This window comes from Ovis aries, chromosome 21, assembly GCF_016772045.2.
Source record: "Ovis aries strain OAR_USU_Benz2616 breed Rambouillet chromosome 21, ARS-UI_Ramb_v3.0, whole genome shotgun sequence".
NCBI classification, from domain to species: Eukaryota; Metazoa; Chordata; class Mammalia; order Artiodactyla; family Bovidae; genus Ovis; species Ovis aries.
In genome coordinates this window covers 46,715,082-46,738,091 of record NC_056074.1, presented here as the reverse complement: position 1 = coordinate 46,738,091, position 23,010 = coordinate 46,715,082, and the positions used below count along the sequence as shown (strand labels likewise).

Sequence of the window (23,010 nt, the reverse complement as noted above, 5' to 3'; positions counted from 1 at the left end):
GGAGAGGAAGGGATTAGCGAGTGGGCTGGAGCCAGGCCCTCACGGAGCTCGCAGGGTCCAGGAAGGAGCTGTGCTGAAGTGGGGGACCCCTGGGCCCCCAGTAGCCCACACCTGCCCTGCCTCGGGCAGGTTCAGGGAAGGCAGGGCCCCAGTGGGGTGGCTGTGGCCCAGATGACCTCTGGCAGGCCCCCAGATGGGAGGGGGTGCCCGCCCTGCATACTAAGCTATCTGGGCCCCTGGGGAGGCCCCCACTGGACCTCGCTGTGCCGGGGGTGCTGGATGGGTGAGGTGGGGATGCGGGGAGCGCGCTGTCTGCTGGGACGAGCTTCCGGCAGGACCCCCTAGCCCCAGGCTGGTTCAGCAGCAGGAGGGACGGAGGCCTGCCTTGGGTGTGTGCTGGAATCGGGTGGATGATGCCGCATCCCGGGCACAGCCAGCTCTAGGAGCAATAAAAGATAAGCCCCAGATAACCTGAGTCAATATTTCCCCAGCAGGCCCTCGGAGCCCCCACAGCTGTTTTCCTGATGACCTGGGGGGCGCCCCACCCATCCCGCGCCCTCCTGCCCTCCCCGCCCTCTGGCGGCTCTGTGGGGCATATAAGGCCTGGCCCCTGCCCCAGGCGCTCTGCTCTGCCTTCCTTGTGGCCACCATGAGGCTGCTGCTAGCCCGCCTGGCAGCCCTCTGCCTGGCTCTGACCTGGGCTGGGGGCACGGAGCTCCAGAGAGGTGAGATGGCTGCGGGTGGCCCGGAGCAGACGGTCCTGCCTGGAGGACAGGGGGTCTTCCTCGGCCCAGGCTTTGGGGTGGGCGACCTGGCCCAGCATTTGCGGTCCCACCCCTGCTGATTCTGGGTGCAGGGAGGGAAGGCGGAGTCCCTTTGAAGGTGATGGTCCGGCCAGCATGTCCAGGGAGCAGTCCCAGGTGGACACGCTGGGCTGGGCAGCTGCCTGTGGCTCTGAGGGAGGCAGGGGCCCACCAGGAGGGGCCAGGCCCCCAGTCCTGGGTGTCAGGGGCCCTTGGAGGGTCGAGACTAAGAGTCCCCTCGGCAGAGCTGGCTGTTTGCGCCTCTGCTCAGGGGTGGCTTCAGCCAGAGAAGCCCGTGTAAGTGCAGGATGGGGGGTTCTCCATCCAACAGAGCCACCGGGGACAGAGGGGGCGGGGGTGAACCTGGGGGCCCCCTCTGAGGGGTCTGGCACCGCCCCTCTGCTGCGTGCGGGCAGGCTGGAACCGGGGGAGGGGGCGCTGGCTGGGGCATCAGTGGACAGAGTGTGGCAACCACCAGGGTAGGGGCCAGGGGCCAGGCCATGGCTGCGGCCCCCGCAGGGTACGAGTGTGAGGGCGTGGCAGCTGCAGACGCCCTTGCAGGGGCCCAAGACCACGAGGGTGGGTGACCAGGGGCCGGCAGAGGGCCCTGCAGGGCGACCTCCCCGGGGCCTGGCCGAGACCCCGATGGCTCTGAGCAGCTGGCAGGCGCCTCCGGAGCAGAGGGTCCTTGAGGGAGGCGGCCAGGCCACTCACGCCCGCCCCCGCGGTCCCCAGAAGGCAGAACCCGGAACCACGGCCACAGCGTGTGCAGCACGTGGGGCGACTTCCACTACAAGACCTTCGACGGCGACGTCTTCCGCTTCCCCGGGCTGTGCGACTACAACTTCGCCTCCGACTGCCGTGACGCCTACAAGGAGTTCGCCCTGCACCTGAAGCGCGGCCCCAGCAGCAGTGGGGGCCCGTCCCAGGTCGAGTACATCCTGCTGACCGTCAAGGACGACACCATCTACCTCACCCGCCAGCTCACCGTGCTGAACGGGGCCATGTGAGTGGCCGGGCCCGCCCCCTCCTGCGCCCTGGTGACGGGCTGCTGCCCCTGCCCCCGAGCCCACCGGCTGCCCTGGACCGCATCTATTCTGGCCAACGGCTCAGAAGCAGAGTGTTGGGCCTGGGCCCGGGTCACCGATTCATTCAGCAAACACTGATGAGGCCCTGGCAGGAACTCCCAGGGGTGCGGGGCTGGGGAGGGGGCTCGAGGGGTTTATTTATCCCGTGCGTCCCCGCCAGCCCCTCTGCTGGGAGCCCACCAGGCTCTGGGCTCAGCCGTCCTGGCGGCCTGGAGGGCTAGGGTTACGCGGGGCCGCAGGAGGCCGTTCCTCCCCTACGTCGTCCAGCATTGTCTGGGGAACAATGGGGCTCTGAGTGCACTCCCGCCCAGCAGGTCTACACCTGCAGGCTTTGCCCTTTCCCTGCTGCTCGGGCTTTAGTTTCCCTCAGCCTGGGCTCAGCGTCGGGGTGGGCACAGGGCCCCGGAGGCGGTGCGGGGTGGGCACAGGGCCCCGGAGGCGGTGCGGGGTGGGCACAGGGCCTGCCCTGGGAGGCTGGGTGAGGCTTTCCCAGTTGGCCCGCCTTCCTCCTAGGGCTCCTGGGGATTCCTACCCGGATTGGAGCCTGAGGTGGGGGTGTGGAGAGGGCCCTGGGCAGGCACGTGTGGCCCCACCTGGCCAGGCAGATGGGCAGGGGCTCAGCCACTGCGCGAGAGTCCCCAGAGGGTGGCCACCTCACCCACGCCCACAGCCTCGGCCCCTCTGCTGGGGGGAGCTGCGCGGGCCAGCGTGACCCCCGTGCCCACCCCCAGGGTCAGCACGCCCCACTACAGCCCGGGGCTCCTCATCCAGAAGACTGACGCCTACACCAAGGTCTACTCCCGCGCTGGGCTCGCACTCATGTGGAACCGGGAGGATTCAGTCATGGTGCGTCGCGGGGGAGGGTCGGGGGTGGCTGGGGGCCGCCAGAACCGTCCCCGGGTCTCCCACCGCAGCTGACCAGGCTCTGAGCCCCACTTGGCTGCAGCCGGGGGCGACCCCGGGGCCTGCTCACCTGCCCCCTCCCCCGGCAGCTCGAGCTGGACAGTAAGTTCCGGAACCACACGTGCGGCCTCTGCGGGGATTACAACGGCCTGCAAACCTACTCGGAGTTCCTCTCCGAGGGTGAGCGCCTCCTCGGGGGCTTCAGCGGGCGGTGCGGGCGGCCCCCGGCGCCCTCCAGCCCTGCTGAAGGCCTTGACCCCGCCAGGTGTCGCCTTCAGTCCCGTGGAGTTTGGGAACATGCAGAAGGTGAACAAGCCTGAGGCGGTGTGCGAGGACCCCGAGGACACGGTGGTCCCCGAGTCCTGCTCCGAGCACGTGAGTCCCGGCCGCAGCGGTGGGAGGGGGGGGCGGGGAGGGCAGGGGGCGTGAGCGGCCCGCCCATGCCCGCCTCCTGCACCGCCCCCCAGCGCGCCGAGTGCGAGCAGCTGCTGACGGCCGCAGCCTTCGAGAGCTGCCAGGGCCTGGTGCCCCTGGAGCTGTACGTGCAGGCCTGCGCGCAGGACCGCTGCCGCTGCCCACAGAACGCCTCCTGCGTCTGCAGCACCATCGCCGAGTTCTCCCGCCAGTGCTCCCACGCCGGCGGGCGCCCGGAGAACTGGAGGACCGACGCGTTCTGCCGTAAGCGGCGTGCGGGGACAGCGGCAGGGGGGCTCAAGGCGGGTGACCCTGGGGAGCGTGCTGGCCTTTGTGGGTGCCGGGCAGGGCGGCCTGGTGTGTCTAGGGCTGCGGGGCCACGTATGTGCACCAGACCCTTCACGCTGTCCGCTGGGCCCGCCCCTCGGCTCAGGGGTCTGCCTTTGCCTGTCCAGCTAAGAGCTGCCCTGGGAACATGGTCTACCTGGAGAGCGGCTCGCCCTGCATGGACACCTGCTCACACCTGGAGGTCAGCAACCTGTGTGAAGAGCACCGCATGGACGGCTGCTTCTGCCCAGAAGGTGAGGGTGAGGGCGGGGGTGGGGGGCGGGATGGGGACAGGCGGGAGAAAGAGCACAAGCGCTGAGACCCTCCTCCCAAACACGCGTGCACACGCACACACACACACACGCACACACACGTGCACACACATGCGCGCACACACGCGTGCACACACGCGCACACACACGCGCGCACACGCACACGCGCACACACACGCGCGCACACACAGTGTCAGCTTCCTGCTCCTCACCCCTGGACAGTCCCCCAGCCTGGCCCGTGGCCCTGAGCCTGGAGGCAGGTCCCTCAGACACAGTGTGGGTCCACAGCGCCCCCAAAGAGGGGTCTGTGGGTGGGAGGCCAGGTGCGCCCGCGGCCCTGGGAGCGGCGGGATCGGGGCGGCTGAGAGGGACGCGCCCCGCTGCCGCAGGCACTGTGTTTGACGACATCGCGGGCGGCGGCTGCATCCCCGTGAGCCAGTGTGGCTGCAAGCTGCACGGACACCTGTACACGCCCGGCCAGGAGGTCACCAACGCCTGCGAGCAGTGGTGGGTGCCAGGGCGGGGGTCCCGGCGGGCGGGGGTCCCGGCAGACTGTGGATCCCGATGGGCTGGGGGGTCTAGGCGGGCTGGGGGGTCCCGGCGGGCTGTGGATCCCGCTGGGCTGGGGGGTCCCGGCGGGCGGGGGGTGGCAGTCGAGCCTGACCCTGGGCCCTCTGCCTCAGTGTCTGCAACGCTGGCCGCTGGGTGTGCCGGGACCTGCAGTGTCCGGGGACCTGCAGCCTGGAGGGCGGTGCGCACATCTCCACCTTCGACGGGAGGAAGTACACCTTCCACGGGGACTGCTACTACGTGCTGACCAAGGTGGGCTGGCGCCGGGGGGTGGGCACTGGGCCCCTGCCCCGCCCGCCGTGTGACTGCAATGCCCTCTCCCTCCACCCCACAGACCCTGAACGACTCCTACGCCCTCCTGGGCGAGCTGGCCCCCTGCGGCTTCACGGACAAGCAGACCTGCCTGAAGACGGTGGCGCTGCTGGCCGACGGCAAGAAGAACGTGGGTGTCCCTGCCTCCCACCCTCCAGCTCCCCCGGGGCCTACGGCCCTTCTCAGACCCTGTGTCCCCTTGGCCTTGCCTGCAGGTGGTGGCCTTCAAGTCGGATGGCAGCGTCCTGCTGAATGAGCTGAAGGTGAACCTGCCCCATGTGACGGGTGAGTCCTGCTCCGGGCACCCCAACTTTGGGGGGGAAGATGGGGAAGGGGGGAGGAGATGGGGGATGGGCAGACCCCCCTCACGCCCCCCCACCGCCCCTCACGCCCCACTCACGCCCCCCCTCACCGCCCCTCACGCCCCCCCTCATGCCCCCCTCACCGCCCCTCACGCCCCCCCTCATGCCCCCCTCACTGCCCCTCACGCCCCCCTCACGCCCCCCCACCGCCCCTCACGCCCCCCTCATGCCTCCCCTCACCGCCTCACGCCCCTCACGCCCCCCCCACCGCCCCCTCACGCCCCCCTCACGCCCCCCTCATGCCTCCCCCTCACCGCCCCTCACGCCCCCCCCACCGCCCCTCACGCCCCCCTCACGCCCCCCTCATGCCTCCCCTCACCGCCCCTCACGCCCCCCCCCACCGCCCCTCACGCCCCCCTCATGCCTCCCCTCCCCTCCCCTCACTGCCCCTCACACCCCCCCCACCCCCCCTCACGCCCCCCCATGCCTCCCCTCACCTCCCCTCACCGCCCCGCACGCCCCCCCCACGACCCCCCTCACGCCCCCCCATGCCTCCCCTCACCTCCCCTCACCGCCCCGCACGCCCCCCCCATGCCTCCCCTCACCGCCCCTCACGCCCCCCCCCACGACCCCCCTCACGCCCCCCCATGCCTCCCCTCCTCCCCTCACCGCCCCGCACGCCCCCCCCATGCCTCCCCTCACCCCCCTCACGACCCCCCTCACGCCCCCCCTTGCAGCGAGCTTCTCCATATTTCAACCCTCCTCCTACCACCTCGTCGTGACCACCAGCTTCGGCCTCAAGCTGCAGATCCAGCTGCTGCCGGTCATGCAGCTCTTCCTGACGCTGGACCAGGCTGCCCAGGGCCTCGTGCAGGGTGAGCGGCCCGCCCGGCTCCCCCTCGCGGCCGCCCTCGGGCCTCTGCAGCCCGCGCCCTTCCCAACCCTGTCTCGGCCCCTCAGGCCTCTGCGGGAACTTCAATGGCCTCGAAGGGGACGACTTCAGGACGGCCGGGGGGCTGGTGGAGGCCACGGGCGCCGGCTTCGCCAACACCTGGAAGGCCCAGTCGAGCTGCAGCGACAAACTGGACTGGCTGGACGACCCCTGCGCCCTCAGCATCGAGAGCGGTGAGGCTTGGCGGCGGGGCCCTGGCCCCGGGCAGATGGGGATCCTGGGGGGGGGCGTGGTGGGTGGGTGAGGAGTGGCCGGCCGGCTGCCTGCTGCCTTGCGGCTGGCTTACGGTGGCCCGCGGTGGCAGCCGGCCGAGGGACCCAGCGGAGGGTCTGCTAATCCGCGGGTGGTGGCCTCGACCGGATGCCCTCACACCCACCGGCCACCCGCCATGTCCGGGGAGCTGGCGAGAGGGGAGGGGCACCTTGCTCACCGGCCCTGAAGGGAGGGGCCTGGTTGGGTCCACCGAGGGGCAGTGTCTGCTCCAGCCTGGGTGACGGGGAAGCGGGGCCGTCCCACTGAGGGGCTGAACCCTCCACAGCCAACTACGCCGAGCACTGGTGCTCCCTGCTGAAGAAGACCAAGAGCCCGTTCGCGAGGTGCCACTCCGCCGTGGACCCGGCCGAGTATTACAAGGTGGGTGGGGCACGCAGCGGCCCCGCCCCCGGCTAAGCCCCACCCCTCCCGTGGGAAACTGCTGAGTGTGCGGGCAGAAGCCTGTGTATGTCGCTGCGTGTGTGAGTGTGCACATGCGATGAAGGGTGTGTGCACGAGTGTGCGTGCTGCGTGTCTGACTGCTGTGCGCGAGTGTGCGTGCTGCGTGTGAGTGCTGTGCGCGAGTGTGCGTGCTGCGTGTGCTGTGCGCGTGTGCGTGCTGCGTGTCTGAGCACTTGTGCGCGAGTGTGCGTGCCGCGTGTCTGAGGGCTCGCACAGGCATGGTGCTCCCCAGCCGGCTCCCGCCTCACAGCCCGTTTGCCCCCAGAGGTGCAAGTATGACGCGTGCAACTGCCAGAGCGCGGAGGACTGCATGTGCGCGGCTCTGTCCTCATACGCCCGCGCCTGCGCCGCCAAGGGCGTCATGCTGTGGGGCTGGCGGGAGCATGTCTGCAGTGAGTAGCGGGCTGCGCCGGCCTTCCGGTCCCTGCCGTCCCGCCCTGGCAGCTGAGGGGGGAGGGGTGGGAGGTGACATCGCAGGGGCCAGTGGCAAGCCAGCCTGGGCCTCTCTGCTTGCACAGAGGAGCTTGGAATCCCTCAGCCCAGAAGGCGGGGCACGAGGCCCGTGTGTGGCCGGGATGGGCCCGGGGTGACTGCTCTGCTGGCCCCTCGGCTGGGCGGGTGTCCCGGCCAGACACAGGGCTTGGGGCTGGCCTTCGGGGAGGGGGAGCTGGGGGCTGCCTGGCCTCATGCGGGCCCCTCCCCTCTGCAGACAAGGACCTGGACTCCTGCCCCAAGTCGCAGGTCTTCCTGTACAACCTGACCGCCTGCCAGCAGACCTGCCGCTCGCTGTCCGAGTCCGACACCCACTGCCTGCAGGGCTTCGCGCCCGTGGATGGCTGCGGCTGCCCTGACCACATGTATCTGGACGAGAAGGGCCGCTGCGTGCCCCTGGCCAAGTGCTCCTGCTACTACCGCGGCCTCTACCTGGAGGCGGGGGAGGTGGTCCTGAGGCAGGAGGAGCGATGGTGGGTGTCCTGGGGTGGGGGAGGGTGCGCCCCGTCGGCTCGGGGGGCCCACCCCCTGCCCGCCCACCCCACGGAGCCGCTGGGCCCGGCTCACCCAACCTCTCCCTCTCAGCGTCTGCCGGAACGGGAGGCTGAGCTGCATACAGGTCAAGCTGATCGGCCAGGGTAAGTGGCCGCTGCCCCATGCGCGGCCTCCCACTCCCCACGCTGCTCCCTGGCCTGCCCGAGCCCCCACCCAACTTCAGCTGAGCTCAGCGGCCCCTTCCATCCTGCAGCCTGCGAGGCCCCGAAGATCAATGTTGACTGCAGCAATGTGACAGCGCTGTCCACCCGGAGCCCCAGGCCCGTCAGCTGCCAGACCCTGGCCGCCGGCTACGTGCGTTCCGGGGGCACCGCTGAGGCGGGGGGCGCAGGGGGCTCCCATGCGGCCCCGAGGCTCCAGATCCTGGGCCCTCGGACGCTCGGGCTTCGCTGCCCCCTCATCCCTTGATCCCTTGAAGGAGTAGCTGCCCGCCGGCCCCTGTAGGGACCGTGTAGGGGCCCCAGGCAGGCCATTCTCACTTGTCTCCCAGCCTCGCAGGGAGCCTGAGGGTGGGGCTCTGGAGGCTGGACCAGGGCGCGGGGTTGAGGACTGGAGGGTGGGGTGGGGGCACGAGCGGGTGTCTGCGGCGTCAGAAGAGGGGCTGGCCGTCCTGCGCCTGGCATCTGGGCCTGAACCCCGCTCTCCACCCGCCCCCCAGTACCAGACAGAGTGCATCAGTGGCTGCGTGTGCCCCGAGGGGCTGATTGACGACGGCCGGGGCGGCTGCGTGGTGGAGGAGGCGTGCCCGTGTGTGCACAACAGCGACCTGTACCTGCCCGGGGACAAGATCAGGGTCGACTGCAACACCTGGTGAGAGCCCGGGCCCCGCCTCTGACGCCCGAGCGCTCCGCCGGGAGCCTGCTCTGGGGCACGGGCCTCCTCCGTGGGGCCGACTGGGGGCTGCAGGGCGCTGGTCCCCACGGGGGCTGCGGTAGGAGGGCCTGGAGGTATGAGCTGCTGGGGGCTCTCTGCAGGGCGCCGGGCTGCTCTCTGAGCAGGGCTGGGGAGCCCGGGCCCCTGCAGCCCCTGCAGCCCCCCTCCCTCTCCCCAGCACCTGCCAGAAAGGGCGCTGGGCCTGCACCCAGTCTGTGTGCCACGGCACCTGCACCGTCTACGGGAATGGCCACTACATCACCTTTGACGGGAAGCACTACGACTTCGACGGGCACTGCTCCTATGTGGCCGTTCAGGTGAGGCCGAGGGCGCGGGCAGTGCCCGCCTCTGCTCTGTGGCCCCTGCGCCGCTGGCCCTGGGTGGTCCCAGCCCAGTGAGGAGGCTCGGAGCGGACGGGGTCTGGGGTCGGAGGGGAGCCCTTCCTCGGTCCTCCCATTCCATGACCCTCCCGCGGGTGTCAGGGGTGTGGGGTGCACAGGGCCGTGTGTGGGGGGTGGTCAAGCCGCCTCTCAGCAGAGGAGGGGCTGAGGTGGGGCCCAGCTGGGGTGGCGTGCCCCTCACCCCATGGCTGGGTCGGCCTGGCTCACGTGCCCCTGGGCCCCCAGGACTACTGTGGCCAGAACACCTCCCTGGGTTCCTTCAGTATCATCACCGAGAATGTGCCCTGCGGTACCACGGGGGTCACCTGCTCCAAGGCCATCAAGATCTTCATTGGGGTGAGTGCTGCCCACCCCGCAGGGGGTGCATGGTCCCTGGGGGACCCTTGGACCAGGCCAGTGACAGGCCTCTCCCCTGGGCACAGAGGACGGTGCTGAAGCTAGAGGACAGACACTGCACGGTGATCCAGCGTGACGTGGGCCACGACGTGGCCTACACCACGCGGGATGTGGGCCAGTACCTGGTGGTGGAGGCCAGCATCGGGGTCATCGTCATCTGGGACAGGAAGACCACCATCTTCATCAAGCTCGACCCCTCATATGAGGTGCGCAGCGCCCTGACCACGCGGGCCTCCCAGGCACGCCCCGGGCCAGCCCCCTCCCTCCCGTGAGGCCCCCTGGCAAAGCCCCCTGTCCGGCTTGTCTCTGCAGGGCGCGGTGTGTGGCCTGTGCGGGAACTTCGACCAGCGGTCCAAAAACGACTTCACCACGCGGGACAGCATGGTGGTGGACAGCGAGCTGGACTTCGGGAACAGCTGGAAGGAGGCCTCCACCTGTCCGGACGTGAGGACCACCCCGGACCCTTGCACCGCGAACCTGCACCGCCGCTCCTGGTCGGAGAAGCAGTGCAGCATCATCAAAAGCCGGGTTTTCGGGCTCTGCCACAGCAAGGTGGGTGGGGTGTGGGTGTGGGCGGGGCCACCGCAAGGTGGGCGGGGCGTGTCGGCCTGTGGGCGGGGCCACGGGCCTGGCGCTCTCCCTGCAGAGTCACGCCGCAGCTCCATCCTGTGTGTCCTTTGGACACATGACTAGAGGTCCAGTCTTTTCTCTGACAGACGTGGCTGGACCCCCAGGCTCTCCCATACCTTCCAGGAAGGGAGACAGGGCGCAGCCCGCCCAGACAGCCGTCTGCTCCCGGCAGTGGGCGGGAGCAGTGGTCGGTGGGGGGTGGGTGTGGTGGGCACCGTCTGGGGACCCCCCCTGGCAGTCCCCTGGGGGGTGGTGCTGGGTCACCTGTCCCTGTCCCGGCTTGGGGTCCTGAGCCTCTCGGGCCACAGGGGAGGGCCTTGTCCCGGGAGGGCAGCGTGGACCGCGGCACATGGAGGTCCCTCCCCAGGTGGACCCCATGCCCTTCTACGAAGCCTGCGTCCAAGACTCCTGCTCCTGCGACACCGGCGGGGACTGCGAGTGCTTCTGCTCCGCCGTGGCCTCTTACGCCCAGCAGTGCACCAAGGAGGGCGCCTGCGTGTTCTGGAGGACCCCCGACCTGTGCCGTGAGTGCCCGCCTGCCCTGGCCCCCAGGCCCCCACGGGGCGGGGTGGGAGCTGCTGAGCTGTGGGCGGGGCTGCTGTTCTGGGGAGGGGCGTGTCCGCGGCCCCCTCCCCTCCTCCGCCCTCCCCAAGTCTGACCGCACCCCTACCCCCAGCCATATTCTGCGACTACTACAACCCCCCGGGCGAGTGTGAGTGGCACTACGAACCTTGCGGGAATCGCAGCTTCGAGACCTGTCGGACCGTCAACGGCATCCACTCCAACATCTCCGTGTCCTACCTGGAGGGTGAGCGGCCCCGTGGGGTGTTGCCGAGTGCCAGGGGGCCAGGCTCGCCCTGCTGCAGTTTGTCCACCAGACAGTCCGCTGGGAGTCTGAGCTGAGACCCCACTCTCCAGGGGAGAGACAGAGAGGGGTCAGGTTAGCACCCCACGGAGCGAGGGGGCCTCTGAGTCAGGAGCGAAGGTGCGGTGGGAAAAGAGCAGGTCAGGATGAGGCGGGGGCTGAGGAGGCCTCCGAGCTGGGAAAAGCTGGGAACTAGAAAGACCACCTGGGGAGGTGCAGGGGCCGTGCCCCCCAGGAGGCTGGGCGGGGCCTGGCTGTCCCTTTGGCCGGCGGCAGCACCAGGGCGTTAGCAGGGGGATGGTCCAGGCCCCCCTTCCCAGAGGGCGTCCTGGAGAAGAGGACCTGTGGGGCGGGGAGGGTGGACGCGGTGGGCGTGGATCCTCCGTGCCCGTCCAAGCCCAGTGCCCTGTGCCCACCAGGCTGCTACCCCCGGTGCCCTAAGCACAGCCCCATCTACGACGAGGAGCTGAAGGCGTGCGTCACGAGGGACAAGTGCGGCTGCTACGTCGGCAACACTCACTACGCGCCGGGGACGCCCGTGCCCACAGGGCAGACCTGCCACTCTTGGTACCTGAGCTCGCGTCACAGGGGCCTGGGGAGGCCGGCGCGCACACACAGACATGCACGCGCATCCACACGCACGCACACGGCGGGAGGGGAGGGCTGGCCCGTGCTGCCTCTGCACCTCGCCTCGTCCCTGCTCTGCCCACACCGGGAGCCCAGGCGGGGTCCTGAGCCGGCCTCTGGGGCAGCGTCGCCCTGAGGCTTCAGGCCTGTCGTGGGGTGTGGGGGGCGGGTGACAGGGCACAGGCCGGCGGCTTCTCGGGCCTGCAGCCTCGCGCTTGCTTTTCAGCGTATGTACCGACTCCTCAGAAGTTGTCTGCCGGGTTGATGAAGGTAAGCTGCCCACCCTGGACGCTCCTCCCGGGCTCACCTAGGTCCTGGCTGGGCGCAACCTCCTGTGCTTCCGTCCCCTGCCCCCCTGAAGGTCCGCGTGGCTGCCCTGAGCCCCTGCCGGCTCGGAGGTGCCTCTGGTTTGCAGCAGCCCCTAGGGCTCACCCGACGCGTCTGTGTCTCCTGATGGGGAGTGAAGCCCCTTCTGTGACTCAGCTTCTGCGTTCTGATGGGCACCGCTGAGGGTCCTGGGCGCGGGGTCCTGGCGGGTGCTAGCTGGCTGTTGGCTGGGGGTGGGGGACCTGTCTCCCTTTGTGTGGACGGGCTGAGGGGGCCTTGGGAGTCTCTGTCGTGTTCCTGATGTGTTGATACCGGCCTCCCGCAGGGAAGATCGTCAGCGTCATACAGAACGGCTCTTTCTGCTACTGGGAGTTCTGCGGCCCCAATGGGACGGTGGAGAAACACTTCAACGTCTGTGTGTCCACCTCAGCACCCTCAACCCCCTCCACGACCACGCCCACCACCACCACCCCCGCCACGACCACGCCCACCAGCACCACTCCGACCCCCAGCACGGGTAAGGCCCTCTCCCCTGCCGGGGGCCTGCCTTCCCCTGAGCCCGGCAGGGACGGCCCTTCTAGGCAGGCGGGAAGTGATGACCTGCCTCTCAGCTCGGGGCGTGTCCCCCGCCCCCTCCCACATTTCAACCACAGCCCCAAGCCCAGAGCAGGGTGACAGCCACGCGGACGTGGGGCCGCTTCCCCAGACCTGCAGGAGCCAGGGCTAGAGGCGGCCGCCAGTGCCCTGGGTCCCTCAGCTGGAATCATAGCTAGTGCTGGAAAAGCTGCAGGTGTATAACAGCCACCGGGAAAAGAAGCGTGAAAATTAAAAGACTCAACAAACCTCAAACCTGTGCAGTGACGTTCTCTCTCCCCCGCGTTTTACCGCAGCGCCGCCGTCCTCCTCACCCACTACAGGTCAGTCACGTTAGCAGCTGGCCCCGTGATGCAGGGTGAGGAGCAGCAGAAAGCGTGCCTCCCTCGAGACCCCGATGCGGGCTGGGCTGGGAGGCCGGGCCACCGGCTCAGGGACTGGGGGTGGTCTATTTCGGTGACCTGATCCCTGATTTGCTGAGCCCAGGGACTCAGGCAGGGAACTTAACCAGCTCTGGGTGAAAACACTGGTCAAGAGTCCAGCCTGAGCCCTGCCAGCGGGCTTCTGCGCTGAGCTGGGTGGCCTTTCCTCGTTCATTTGTTTGGCTTATGGATTTGAAGGTAGCTGAGGAAGCGGCACTAGGCTGGTGCCTCGGGCCTGGGTCTGTCGGTGGCGGGGCGTGGGGGACTCAGGTTTTTAGCTGCAGAAAGAGGGGAGAACTAGAGGGTGGCAGTCTAGGCTCAGCCTGAAGCCTCTGAGCCTGCACCAGGCCCTTTGGTGGTGATGGGGACAGCTGGTCACAAGGGTCTCCGGGTTCTCTGAGCCCGTTGACCTCCCGAAAGGCGCGCCCCCACCTGACTGGCCAATGCTGGTCTTGCTTTTCTAGTTTCCTGCTGCTTCTGGTCCGACTGGATCAACAACGACCATCCCAGTGACAACAGTGACGGCGGGGACCGAGAGACGTTCGACGGCATCTGCGGGGCCCCCCACGACATCGAGTGCAGGGCGGCCACGGAGCCCTTCCTCAGCTGGGAGACGCTGGGCCAGAAGGCTCAATGCAACGTCTCCGTTGGGTTCATCTGCAAGAACGAAGACCAGTTTGGAAACGAACCTTTTGGGCTCTGTTATGACTACGAGATACGGGTCTATTGCTGCCAGCAGAGGGACGAGTGTCCTACCTTGAGCCCGACCACCACCCCGCCGACCACCACCCCGCCGACCAGCACCCCACAAACCACCACCCCAACCGCTACCCCAACCACCACCCCACCGACCACAACCCCAACCACTACACCAACGTCCACGCCACAAACCACCCCACCGACCACCACACTGCTGACCACCACCCCAACCGCTACCCCAACCACCACCCCACCGACCACAACCCCAACCACTACACCAACGTCCACGCCACAAACCACCCCACCGACCACCACACTGCTGACCACCACCCCAACCGCTACCCCAACCACCACCCCACTGACCACCACCCCGCCGACCACCACCCCAACCACTATACCAACCCCCACCCCACCAACCACCACCCCACAAACCACCCCACCGACCACCACCCCGACCACCACCCCAACCAGTACACCAACCTCCACCCCACAAACCACCCCACCAACCACCACGCCAACTGCAACCCCAACCACCACTGCACCGACCACCACTCCAACCACTATACCAACCCCCACCCCACCAACCACCACCCCACAAACCACTACCCCAACGACCACCACCCCAACGACCACCACCCCGCTGACCACCACCCCAACCGCTACCCCAACCACCACCCCACAAACCACCACTCCAACCACTATACCAACCCCCACCCCACCAACCACCACCCCGCTGACCACCACCCCACAAACCACCCTGCTGACCACCACCCCGCCGACCACCACCCCGACCACCACCCCAACCAGTACACCAACCTCCACCCCACAAACCACCCCACCAACCACCACCCCACAAACCACCACCCCAACCACTACCCCACCAACCACCACCCCAACCCCCACCCCAACCAGCACCCCACAAACCCCCACCCCGCCGACCACCTCACCAACCACTGCCCCAACTGCAACCACCACAGCCACCACGGGGTCACCAAGCTCTCCGTGTCTGCCGGACTGCAGCTGGACCGGCTGGCTGGATTCTGGGAAACCGAACGATACCGAAGCAGGTGGAGACGTCGAATCCCTTGAGAACATCTGCCAGAGGGGCTGGGTCGCCAACATCTCCTGCAGAGCCGCCGGGTTCCCCGACACTCCCCTCCAAGAGCTTGGACAGACTGTGGTGTGTGACACCTCTGTTGGGCTCGTGTGCAAAAACCAGGACCAGAAGCCGGGCGGAGCCACCCCGACGTCTGCCTGCCTCAACTACGAGATCGACGTCTACTGCTGTTTCCTTCCACGTAACTGTGTCTCCACACCTTCGACCACCACTATGAAGACCTCAGGCCCATCATCTACCACACTTTCATCGGAGACTACAAGTCCTACCACTGCAGAGACCCCGGCTACAACACTCTCCACGGCTTCAACTGGGACTCCAATGCCAACCTCTAGCACCACCTCAAGGGAGACAACAACCACCACACCCACCACCACAGGGACCTCAAGCCCGCCATCTACCACCACTACGACAGAGACTGCAACCCCAACACCCACCGCCACAGGGACCACCGCCCCAACCACAACCACAGAGACCACCGCCCCCACCACAACCACAACCACAGGGACCCCAACCCCAACACCCACCACCACTACAACAGAGACTCCAACCCCAACACCCATCACAGAGACCACTGCCCCCATCACCACCACAGAGACCACCGCCCCCACCACAACCACAGGGACCACAGGCCCCACCACAAGCACAACCACAGGGACCCCAACCGCAACACCCACAACCACAGGGACCCCAACCCCAACACCCACCACCACTACAACAGAGACTCCAACCCCAACACCCATCACAGAGACCACCGCCCCCACCACAACCACAACCACAGGGACCACAACCCCAACACCCACCACCACTCCAACAGAGACTCCAACCCCAACACCCATCACCACAGAGACCACCACCCCCACCACAACCACAACCACAGGGACCCCAACCCCAACACCCACAACCACAGAGACCACCGCCCCCACCACCACCACCACAGAGACCACTGCCCCCACCACAACCACAGGGACCCCAACCTCAACACCCACAACCACAGGGACCCCAAGCCCTCCATTTACCACGACTACAACAGAGACTCCAACCCCAACACCCACCACCACAGAGACCACCACCCCCACCACAACCACAACCACAGGGACCCCAACCCCAACACCCACAACCACAGAGACCCCAAGCCCAACATCTACCACCACTATAACAGAGACTCCAACTCCAACACCCACCACCAGTCACCCTCCAACCCCATCGACCACCACCACAACCACCACCATCTTTCCAAGCACCCCCAGCACATTGCCACCCACAGTGACAACCCCCAGTACAACAGCCACGCCTACCCGGGAAACCACTACCACCCCAGCCACAACCACGTCTACCACAGAAGGGACCACCACAGTGTAGCCAACATCTCCTGCAGAGCCGCCGGGTTCCCCGACACTCCCCTCCAAGAGCTTGGACAGACTGTGGTGTGTGACACCTCTGTTGGGCTCGTGTGCAAAAACCAGGACCAGAAGCCGGGCGGAGCCACCCACATTCCTGCCTGTATCAACTACGAAATCGACGTCTACTGCTGTTTCGTTCCACGTAACTGTGTCTCCACACCTTCGACCACCACTATGGAGACCCCAGCTACAACACTCTCCACAGCTTCAACTGCGACTCCAGTGCCAACCTCTAGCACCACCTCAAGGGAGACAACAACCACCACACCCACAACCACAGGGACCACAAGCCCGCCATCTACCACCACAACCACAGGGACCCCAACCCCAACACCCACCACCACTACAACAGAGACTCCAACCCCAACACCCACTGCCACAGGGACCACCGCCCCCACCACAACCACAACCACAGGGACCCCAACCCCAACACCCACCACCACTACAACAGAGACCCCAACCCCAACACCCATCACAGAGACCACTGCCCCCATCACCACCACAGAGACCACTGCCCCCACCACAACCACAACCACAGGGACCCCAACCCCAACACCCACCACCACTACAACAGAGACTCCAACCCCAACACCCATCACAGAGACCACCACCCCCACCACAACCACAACCACAGGGACCACCACCCCAACACCCACCACCACTACAACAGAGACCCCAACCCCAACACCCACCACCACAGAGACCACCACCCCCACCACAACCACAACCACAGGGACCCCAACCCCAACACCCACCACCACTCCAACAGAGACTCCAACCCCAACACCCATCACAGAGACCACCACCCCCACCACAACCACAACCACAGGGACCACCACCCCAACACCCACCACCACTACAACAGAGACCCCAACCCCAACACCCACCACCACAGAGACCACCACCCCCACCACAACCACAACCACAGGGACCACCGCCCCCACCACCACAACCACAGGGACCCCAACCCCAACACCCACCACCACTCCAACAGAGACTCCAACCCCAACACCCACCGCCACAGGGACCACCGCCCCAACCACAACCACCACCACAGGGACCACCGCCCCCATCACAACCACAGAGACCACCACCCCCACAACCACAACCAGAGGGACCCCAACCCCAACACCCACCACCACTACAACAGAGACTCCAACGCCAACACCCATCACAGAGACCACCACCCCCACCACAACCACAACCACAGGGACCACCACAACCACAACCACAGGGACCCCAACCCCAACACCCACCACCACTACGACAGAGACTCCAACCCCAACACCCACCGCCACAGGGACCACAGCCCCCACCACAACCACAACCACAGAGACCACCGCCCCCACCACAACCACAACCACAGGGACCCCAACCCCAACACCCACCACCACTTCAACAGAGACTCCAACCCCAACTCCCATCACAGAGACCACTGCCCCCATCACCACCACAGAGACCACTGCCCCCACCACAACCACAACCACAGGGACCCCAACCCCAACACCCACCACCACTTCAACAGAGACTCCAACCCCAACACCCACCACCACTCCAATGGAGACTCCAACCCCTACACCCACAGCCACAGAAACCACCACCCCCACCACCACCACAGAGACCATCGCCCCCACCGCAACCACAACCACAGGGACCCCAAGCCCTCCATTTACCACGGCTACAACAGAGACTCCAACCCCAACACCCACAACCACAGAGACCCCAAGCCCAACATCTACCACCACTATAACAGAGACTCCAACCCCAACGCCCACCACCAGTCACCCTCCAACCCCATCGACCACCACCACAACCACCACCGTCTTTCCAAGCACCCCCAGCACATTGCCACCCACAGTGACAACCCCCAGTACAACAGCCACGCCTACCCGGGAAACCACTACCACCCCAGCCACAACCACGTCTACCACAGAAGGGACCGCCACAGTGTCACCAACCTCTCCGTGTCTGCCGGACTGCAGGTGGACCGGCTGGCTGGATTCTGGGAAACCGAACGATACCGAAGCAGGTGAAGACGTCGAATCCCTTGAGAACATCTGCCAGAGGGGCTGGGTCGCCAACATCTCCTGCAGAGCCGCCGGGTTCCCCGACACTCCCCTCCAAGAGCTTGGACAGACTGTGGTGTGTGACACCTCTGTTGGGCTCGTGTGCAAAAACCAGGACCAGAAGCCGGGCGGAGCCACCCCGACGTCTGCCTGCCTCAACTACGAGATCGACGTCTACTGCTGTTTCCTTCCACGTAACTGTGTCTCCACACCTTCGACCACCACTATGAAGACCCCAGCTACAACACTCTCCACAGCTTCAACTGTGACTCCAGTGCCAACCTCTAGCACCACCTCAAGGGAGACAACAACCACCACACCCACCACCACAGGGACCTCAAGCCCGCCATCTACCACCACTACGACAGAGACTGCAACCCCAACACCCACCGCCACAGGGACCACCGCCCCAACCACAACCACAGAGACCACCGCCCCCACCACAACCACCACCACAGGGACTCCAACCCCAACACCCACTACCACTACAACAGAGACTCCAACCCCAACACCCACCACCACTACAACAGAGACTCCAACCCCAACACCCATCACAGAGACAACCACCCTCACCACAACCAAAACCACAGGGACCCCAACCCCAACACCCACCACCACTACAACAGAGACTCCAACCCCAACACCCATCACAGAGACCACCACCCCCACCACAACCACAACCACAGGGACCCCAACCCCAACACCCACCACCACTACAACAGAGACTCCAACCCCAACACCCACCTCCACAGAGACCACCACCCCCACCACAACCACAACCACAGGGACCCCAACCCCAACACCCACCACCACTACAACAGAGACTCCAATCCCAACACCCATCACAGAGACCACCACCCCCACCACAACCACCATCACAGAGACCACTGCCCCCATCACCACCACAGAGACCACCGCCCCCACCACAACCACAACCACAGGGACCACAACCCCAACACCCACCACCACTCCAACAGAGACTCCAACCCCAACACCCACTACGACAGAGACCCCAACCCCAACACCCATCACAGAGACCACCACCCCCACCCCAACCACAACCACAGGGACCCCAAGCCCTCCATTTACCACGACTACAACAGAGACTCCAACCCCAACACCCACCACCACAGAGACCACTGCCCCCACCACCACCACAGAGACCACCACCCCCACCACAACCACAACCACAGGGACCCCAACCCCAACACCCACAACCCCAAGCCCAACATCTACCACCACTATAACAGAGACTCCAACCCCAACGCCCACCACCAGTCACCCTCCAACCCCATCGACCACCACCACAACCACCACCGTCTTTCCAAGCACCCCCAGCACATTGCCACCCACAGTGACAACCCCCAGTACAACAGCCACGCCTACCCGGGAAACCACTACCACCCCAGCCACAACCACGTCTACCACAGAAGGGACCGCCACAGTGTCACCAACCTCTCCGTGTCTGCCGGACTGCAGCTGGACCGGCTGGCTGGATTCTGGGAAACCGAACGATACCGAAGCAGGTGGAGACGTCGAATCCCTTGAGAACATCTGCCAGAGGGGCTGGGTCGCCAACATCTCCTGCAGAGCCGCTGGGTTCCCCGACACTCCCCTCCAAGAGCTTGGACAGACTGTGGTGTGTGACACCTCTGTTGGGCTTGTGTGCAAAAACCAGGACCAGAAGCCGGGCGGAGCCACCCCGACGTCTGCCTGCCTCAACTACGAGATCGACGTCTTCTGCTGTTTCGTTCCACGTAACTGTGTCTCCACACCTTCGACCACCACTATGAAGACCTCAGGCCCATCATCTACCACACTTTCATCGGAGACTACAAGTCCTACCACTGCAGAGACCCCGGCTACAACACTCTCCACGGCTTCAACTGGGACTCCAATGCCAACCTCTAGCACCACCTCAAGGGAGACAACAACCACCACACCCACCACCACAGGGACCTCAAGCCCGCCATCTACCACCACTACGACCGAGACTGCAACCCCAACACCCACCGCCACAGGGACCACCGCCCCAACCACAACCACAGAGACCACCGCCCCCACCACAACCACAACCACAGGGACCCCAACCCCAACACCCACCACCACTACAACAGAGACCCCAACCCCAACACCCACCACCACTACGACAGAGACTGCAACCCCAACACCCACCGCCACAGGGACCACCGCCCCCACCACAACCACAACCACAGGGACCCCAACCCCAACACCCACCACCACTACAACAGAGACTCCAACCCCAACACCCATCACAGAGACCACCACCCCCACCACAACCACAACCACAGGGACCACAGGCCCCACCACAAGCACAACCACAGGGACCCCAACCACAACACCCACGACCACAGGGACCACAACCCCAACACCCACCACCACTCCAACAGAGACTCCAACCCCAACTCCCATCACAGAGACCACCACCCCCACCACAACCACAACCACAGGGACCCCAACCCCAACACCCACCACCACTACAACAGAGACCCCAACCCCAACACCCACCACCACTACGACAGAGACTCCAACCCCAACACCCACCGCCACAGGGACCACAGCCCCCACCACAACCACAACCACAGAGACCACCGCCCCCACCACAACCACAACCACAGGGACCCCAACCCCAACACCCACGACCACTACAACAGAGACTCCAACCCCAACACCCATCACAGAGACCACCGCCCCCACCACAACCACAACCACAGGGACCCCAACCCCAACACCCACCACCACTTCAACAGAGACTCCAACCCCAACACCCATCACAGAGACCACTGCCCCCATCACAACCACAACCTCAGAGACCACCGCCCCCACCACCACAACCACAGGGACCCCAACCCCAACACCCACCACCACTCCAATGGAGACTCCAACCCCTACACCCACAGCCACAGAAACCACCACCCCCACCACCACCACAGAGACCATCGCCCCCACCGCAACCACAACCACAGGGACCCCAAGCTCAACACCTACAACCACAGGGACCCCAAGCCCTCCATTTACCACGACTACAACAGAGACTCCAACCCCAACACCCACCACCACAGAGACCACTGCCCCCACCACCACCACAGAGACCACCACCCCCACCACAACCACAACCACAGGGACCCCAACCCCAACACCCACAACCCCAAGCCCAACATCTACCACCACTATAACAGAGACTCCAACCCCAACGCCCACCACCAGTCACCCTCCAACCCCATCGACCACCACCACAACCACCACCGTCTTTCCAAGCACCCCCAGCACATTGCCACCCACAGTGACAACCCCCAGTACAACAGCCACGCCTACCCGGGAAACCACTACCACCCCAGCCACAACCACGTCTACCACAGAAGGGACCGCCACAGTGTCACCAACCTCTCCGTGTCTGCCGGACTGCAGGTGGACCGGCTGGCTGGATTCTGGGAAACCGAACGATACTGAAGCAGGTGAAGACGTCGAATCCCTTGAGAACATCTGCCAGAGGGGCTGGGTCGCCAACATCTCCTGCAGAGCCGCCGGGTTCCCCGACACTCCCCTCCAAGAGCTTGGACAGACTGTGGTGTGTGACACCTCTGTTGGGCTCGTGTGCAAAAACCAGGACCAGAAGCCGGGCGGAGCCACCCCGACGTCTGCCTGCCTCAACTACGAGATCGACGTCTTCTGCTGTTTCGTTCCACGTAACTGTGTCTCCACACCTTCGACCACCACTATGAAGACCTCAGGCCCATCATCTACCACACTTTCATCGGAGACTACAAGTCCTACCGCTACAGAGACCCCGGCTACAACACTCTCCACGGCTTCAACTGGGACTCCAATGCCAACCTCTAGCACCACCTCAAGGGAGACAACAACCACCACACCCACCACCACAGGGACCTCAAGCCCGCCATCTACCACCACTACGACCGAGACTGCAACCCCAACACCCACCGCCACAGGGACCACCGCCCCAACCACAACCACAGAGACCACCGCCCCCACCACAACCCCAACACCCACCACCACTACAACAGAGACTCCAACCCCAACACCCATCACAGAGACCACTGCCCCCATCACCACCACAGAGACCACCGCCCCCACCACAACCACAACCACAGGGACCACAGGCCCCACCACAACCACAACCACAGGGACCCCAACCGCAACACCCACCACCACTACAACAGAGACCCCAACCCCAACACCCATCACAGAGACCACCACCCCCACCACAACCACCACCACAGGGACCACCACCCCCACCACAACCACAACCACAGGGACCACCACCCCAACACCCACCACCACTCCAACAGAGACTCCAACCCCAACACCCACCACCACAGAGACCACCACCCCCACCACAACCACCACCACAGAGACCACCACCCCCACCACCACCACGACAGTGACCCCAAGTGCAACACCCACTGGCACACCTCCCACCAGCAGCACAGCCGTGGAGCCCTCCAGCACACCCCTGAGCCCGACGCTGACAGTGCCGACGGTCACTCCAGTGGGAGGCACCACCCTTCCAGGCACGTGGGCACCGGTGTGGTTCTGTCCTCTTGCTTGCTCCTCCCTTCAGGGGCGCGGCTCAGCTGCTGGGACTTCAGACAGGCGCCTCCACTCTTCCCTGGGAATGCAGTTCCCAGGAAGGTTTTAGAAGGGTTCACTGGCCGTCCCGCCAAGACCTGCGGCCAGGTGCTCACGGAGGTGCTGCCCCTCGGCCTGTGCCTGCCCCCACGGGATGTCTTTCCTTGGGCACAGCTGCCCGTGGCCCACATCCTCTCCCTACAGCTGTATGATGGGCTCTGTGGGCAAAGCCACCCTGCGGGAGCCACCGAAGGGCCTGGGGCCTCGTGGGGAGT

General features: G+C 65.8%; 1 protein-coding gene across 1 annotated transcript in view; it reads left to right on the top strand.

Moving 5' to 3' along the window:
* The first annotated feature begins 626 nt into the window (after positions 1 to 626).
* MUC2 (mucin 2, oligomeric mucus/gel-forming) overlaps positions 627 to 23,010 on the top strand; it is a 30,595-nt gene continuing 8,211 nt past the window's right edge. The window contains exons 1-33 of the mRNA XM_060404192.1: positions 627 to 725; positions 1,539 to 1,809; positions 2,623 to 2,737; positions 2,884 to 2,974; positions 3,060 to 3,169; positions 3,262 to 3,472; positions 3,664 to 3,789; positions 4,197 to 4,314; positions 4,491 to 4,629; positions 4,712 to 4,819; positions 4,905 to 4,974; positions 5,729 to 5,866; positions 5,952 to 6,116; positions 6,482 to 6,576; positions 6,923 to 7,049; positions 7,367 to 7,622; positions 7,735 to 7,787; positions 7,898 to 7,998; positions 8,363 to 8,514; positions 8,756 to 8,894; positions 9,204 to 9,314; positions 9,401 to 9,580; positions 9,687 to 9,926; positions 10,372 to 10,528; positions 10,681 to 10,812; positions 11,289 to 11,436; positions 11,723 to 11,766; positions 12,149 to 12,340; positions 12,714 to 12,740; positions 13,304 to 14,928; positions 14,991 to 15,573; positions 15,653 to 15,790; positions 16,660 to 22,677. Coding sequence (XP_060260175.1) covers positions 650 to 725; positions 1,539 to 1,809; positions 2,623 to 2,737; positions 2,884 to 2,974; positions 3,060 to 3,169; positions 3,262 to 3,472; positions 3,664 to 3,789; positions 4,197 to 4,314; positions 4,491 to 4,629; positions 4,712 to 4,819; positions 4,905 to 4,974; positions 5,729 to 5,866; positions 5,952 to 6,116; positions 6,482 to 6,576; positions 6,923 to 7,049; positions 7,367 to 7,622; positions 7,735 to 7,787; positions 7,898 to 7,998; positions 8,363 to 8,514; positions 8,756 to 8,894; positions 9,204 to 9,314; positions 9,401 to 9,580; positions 9,687 to 9,926; positions 10,372 to 10,528; positions 10,681 to 10,812; positions 11,289 to 11,436; positions 11,723 to 11,766; positions 12,149 to 12,340; positions 12,714 to 12,740; positions 13,304 to 14,928; positions 14,991 to 15,573; positions 15,653 to 15,790; positions 16,660 to 22,677 — 12,256 coding nt within the window. The 5' untranslated portion in view covers positions 627 to 649. The remainder of the gene's footprint in view (positions 726 to 1,538; positions 1,810 to 2,622; positions 2,738 to 2,883; positions 2,975 to 3,059; positions 3,170 to 3,261; positions 3,473 to 3,663; positions 3,790 to 4,196; positions 4,315 to 4,490; positions 4,630 to 4,711; positions 4,820 to 4,904; positions 4,975 to 5,728; positions 5,867 to 5,951; positions 6,117 to 6,481; positions 6,577 to 6,922; positions 7,050 to 7,366; positions 7,623 to 7,734; positions 7,788 to 7,897; positions 7,999 to 8,362; positions 8,515 to 8,755; positions 8,895 to 9,203; positions 9,315 to 9,400; positions 9,581 to 9,686; positions 9,927 to 10,371; positions 10,529 to 10,680; positions 10,813 to 11,288; positions 11,437 to 11,722; positions 11,767 to 12,148; positions 12,341 to 12,713; positions 12,741 to 13,303; positions 14,929 to 14,990; positions 15,574 to 15,652; positions 15,791 to 16,659; positions 22,678 to 23,010) is intronic.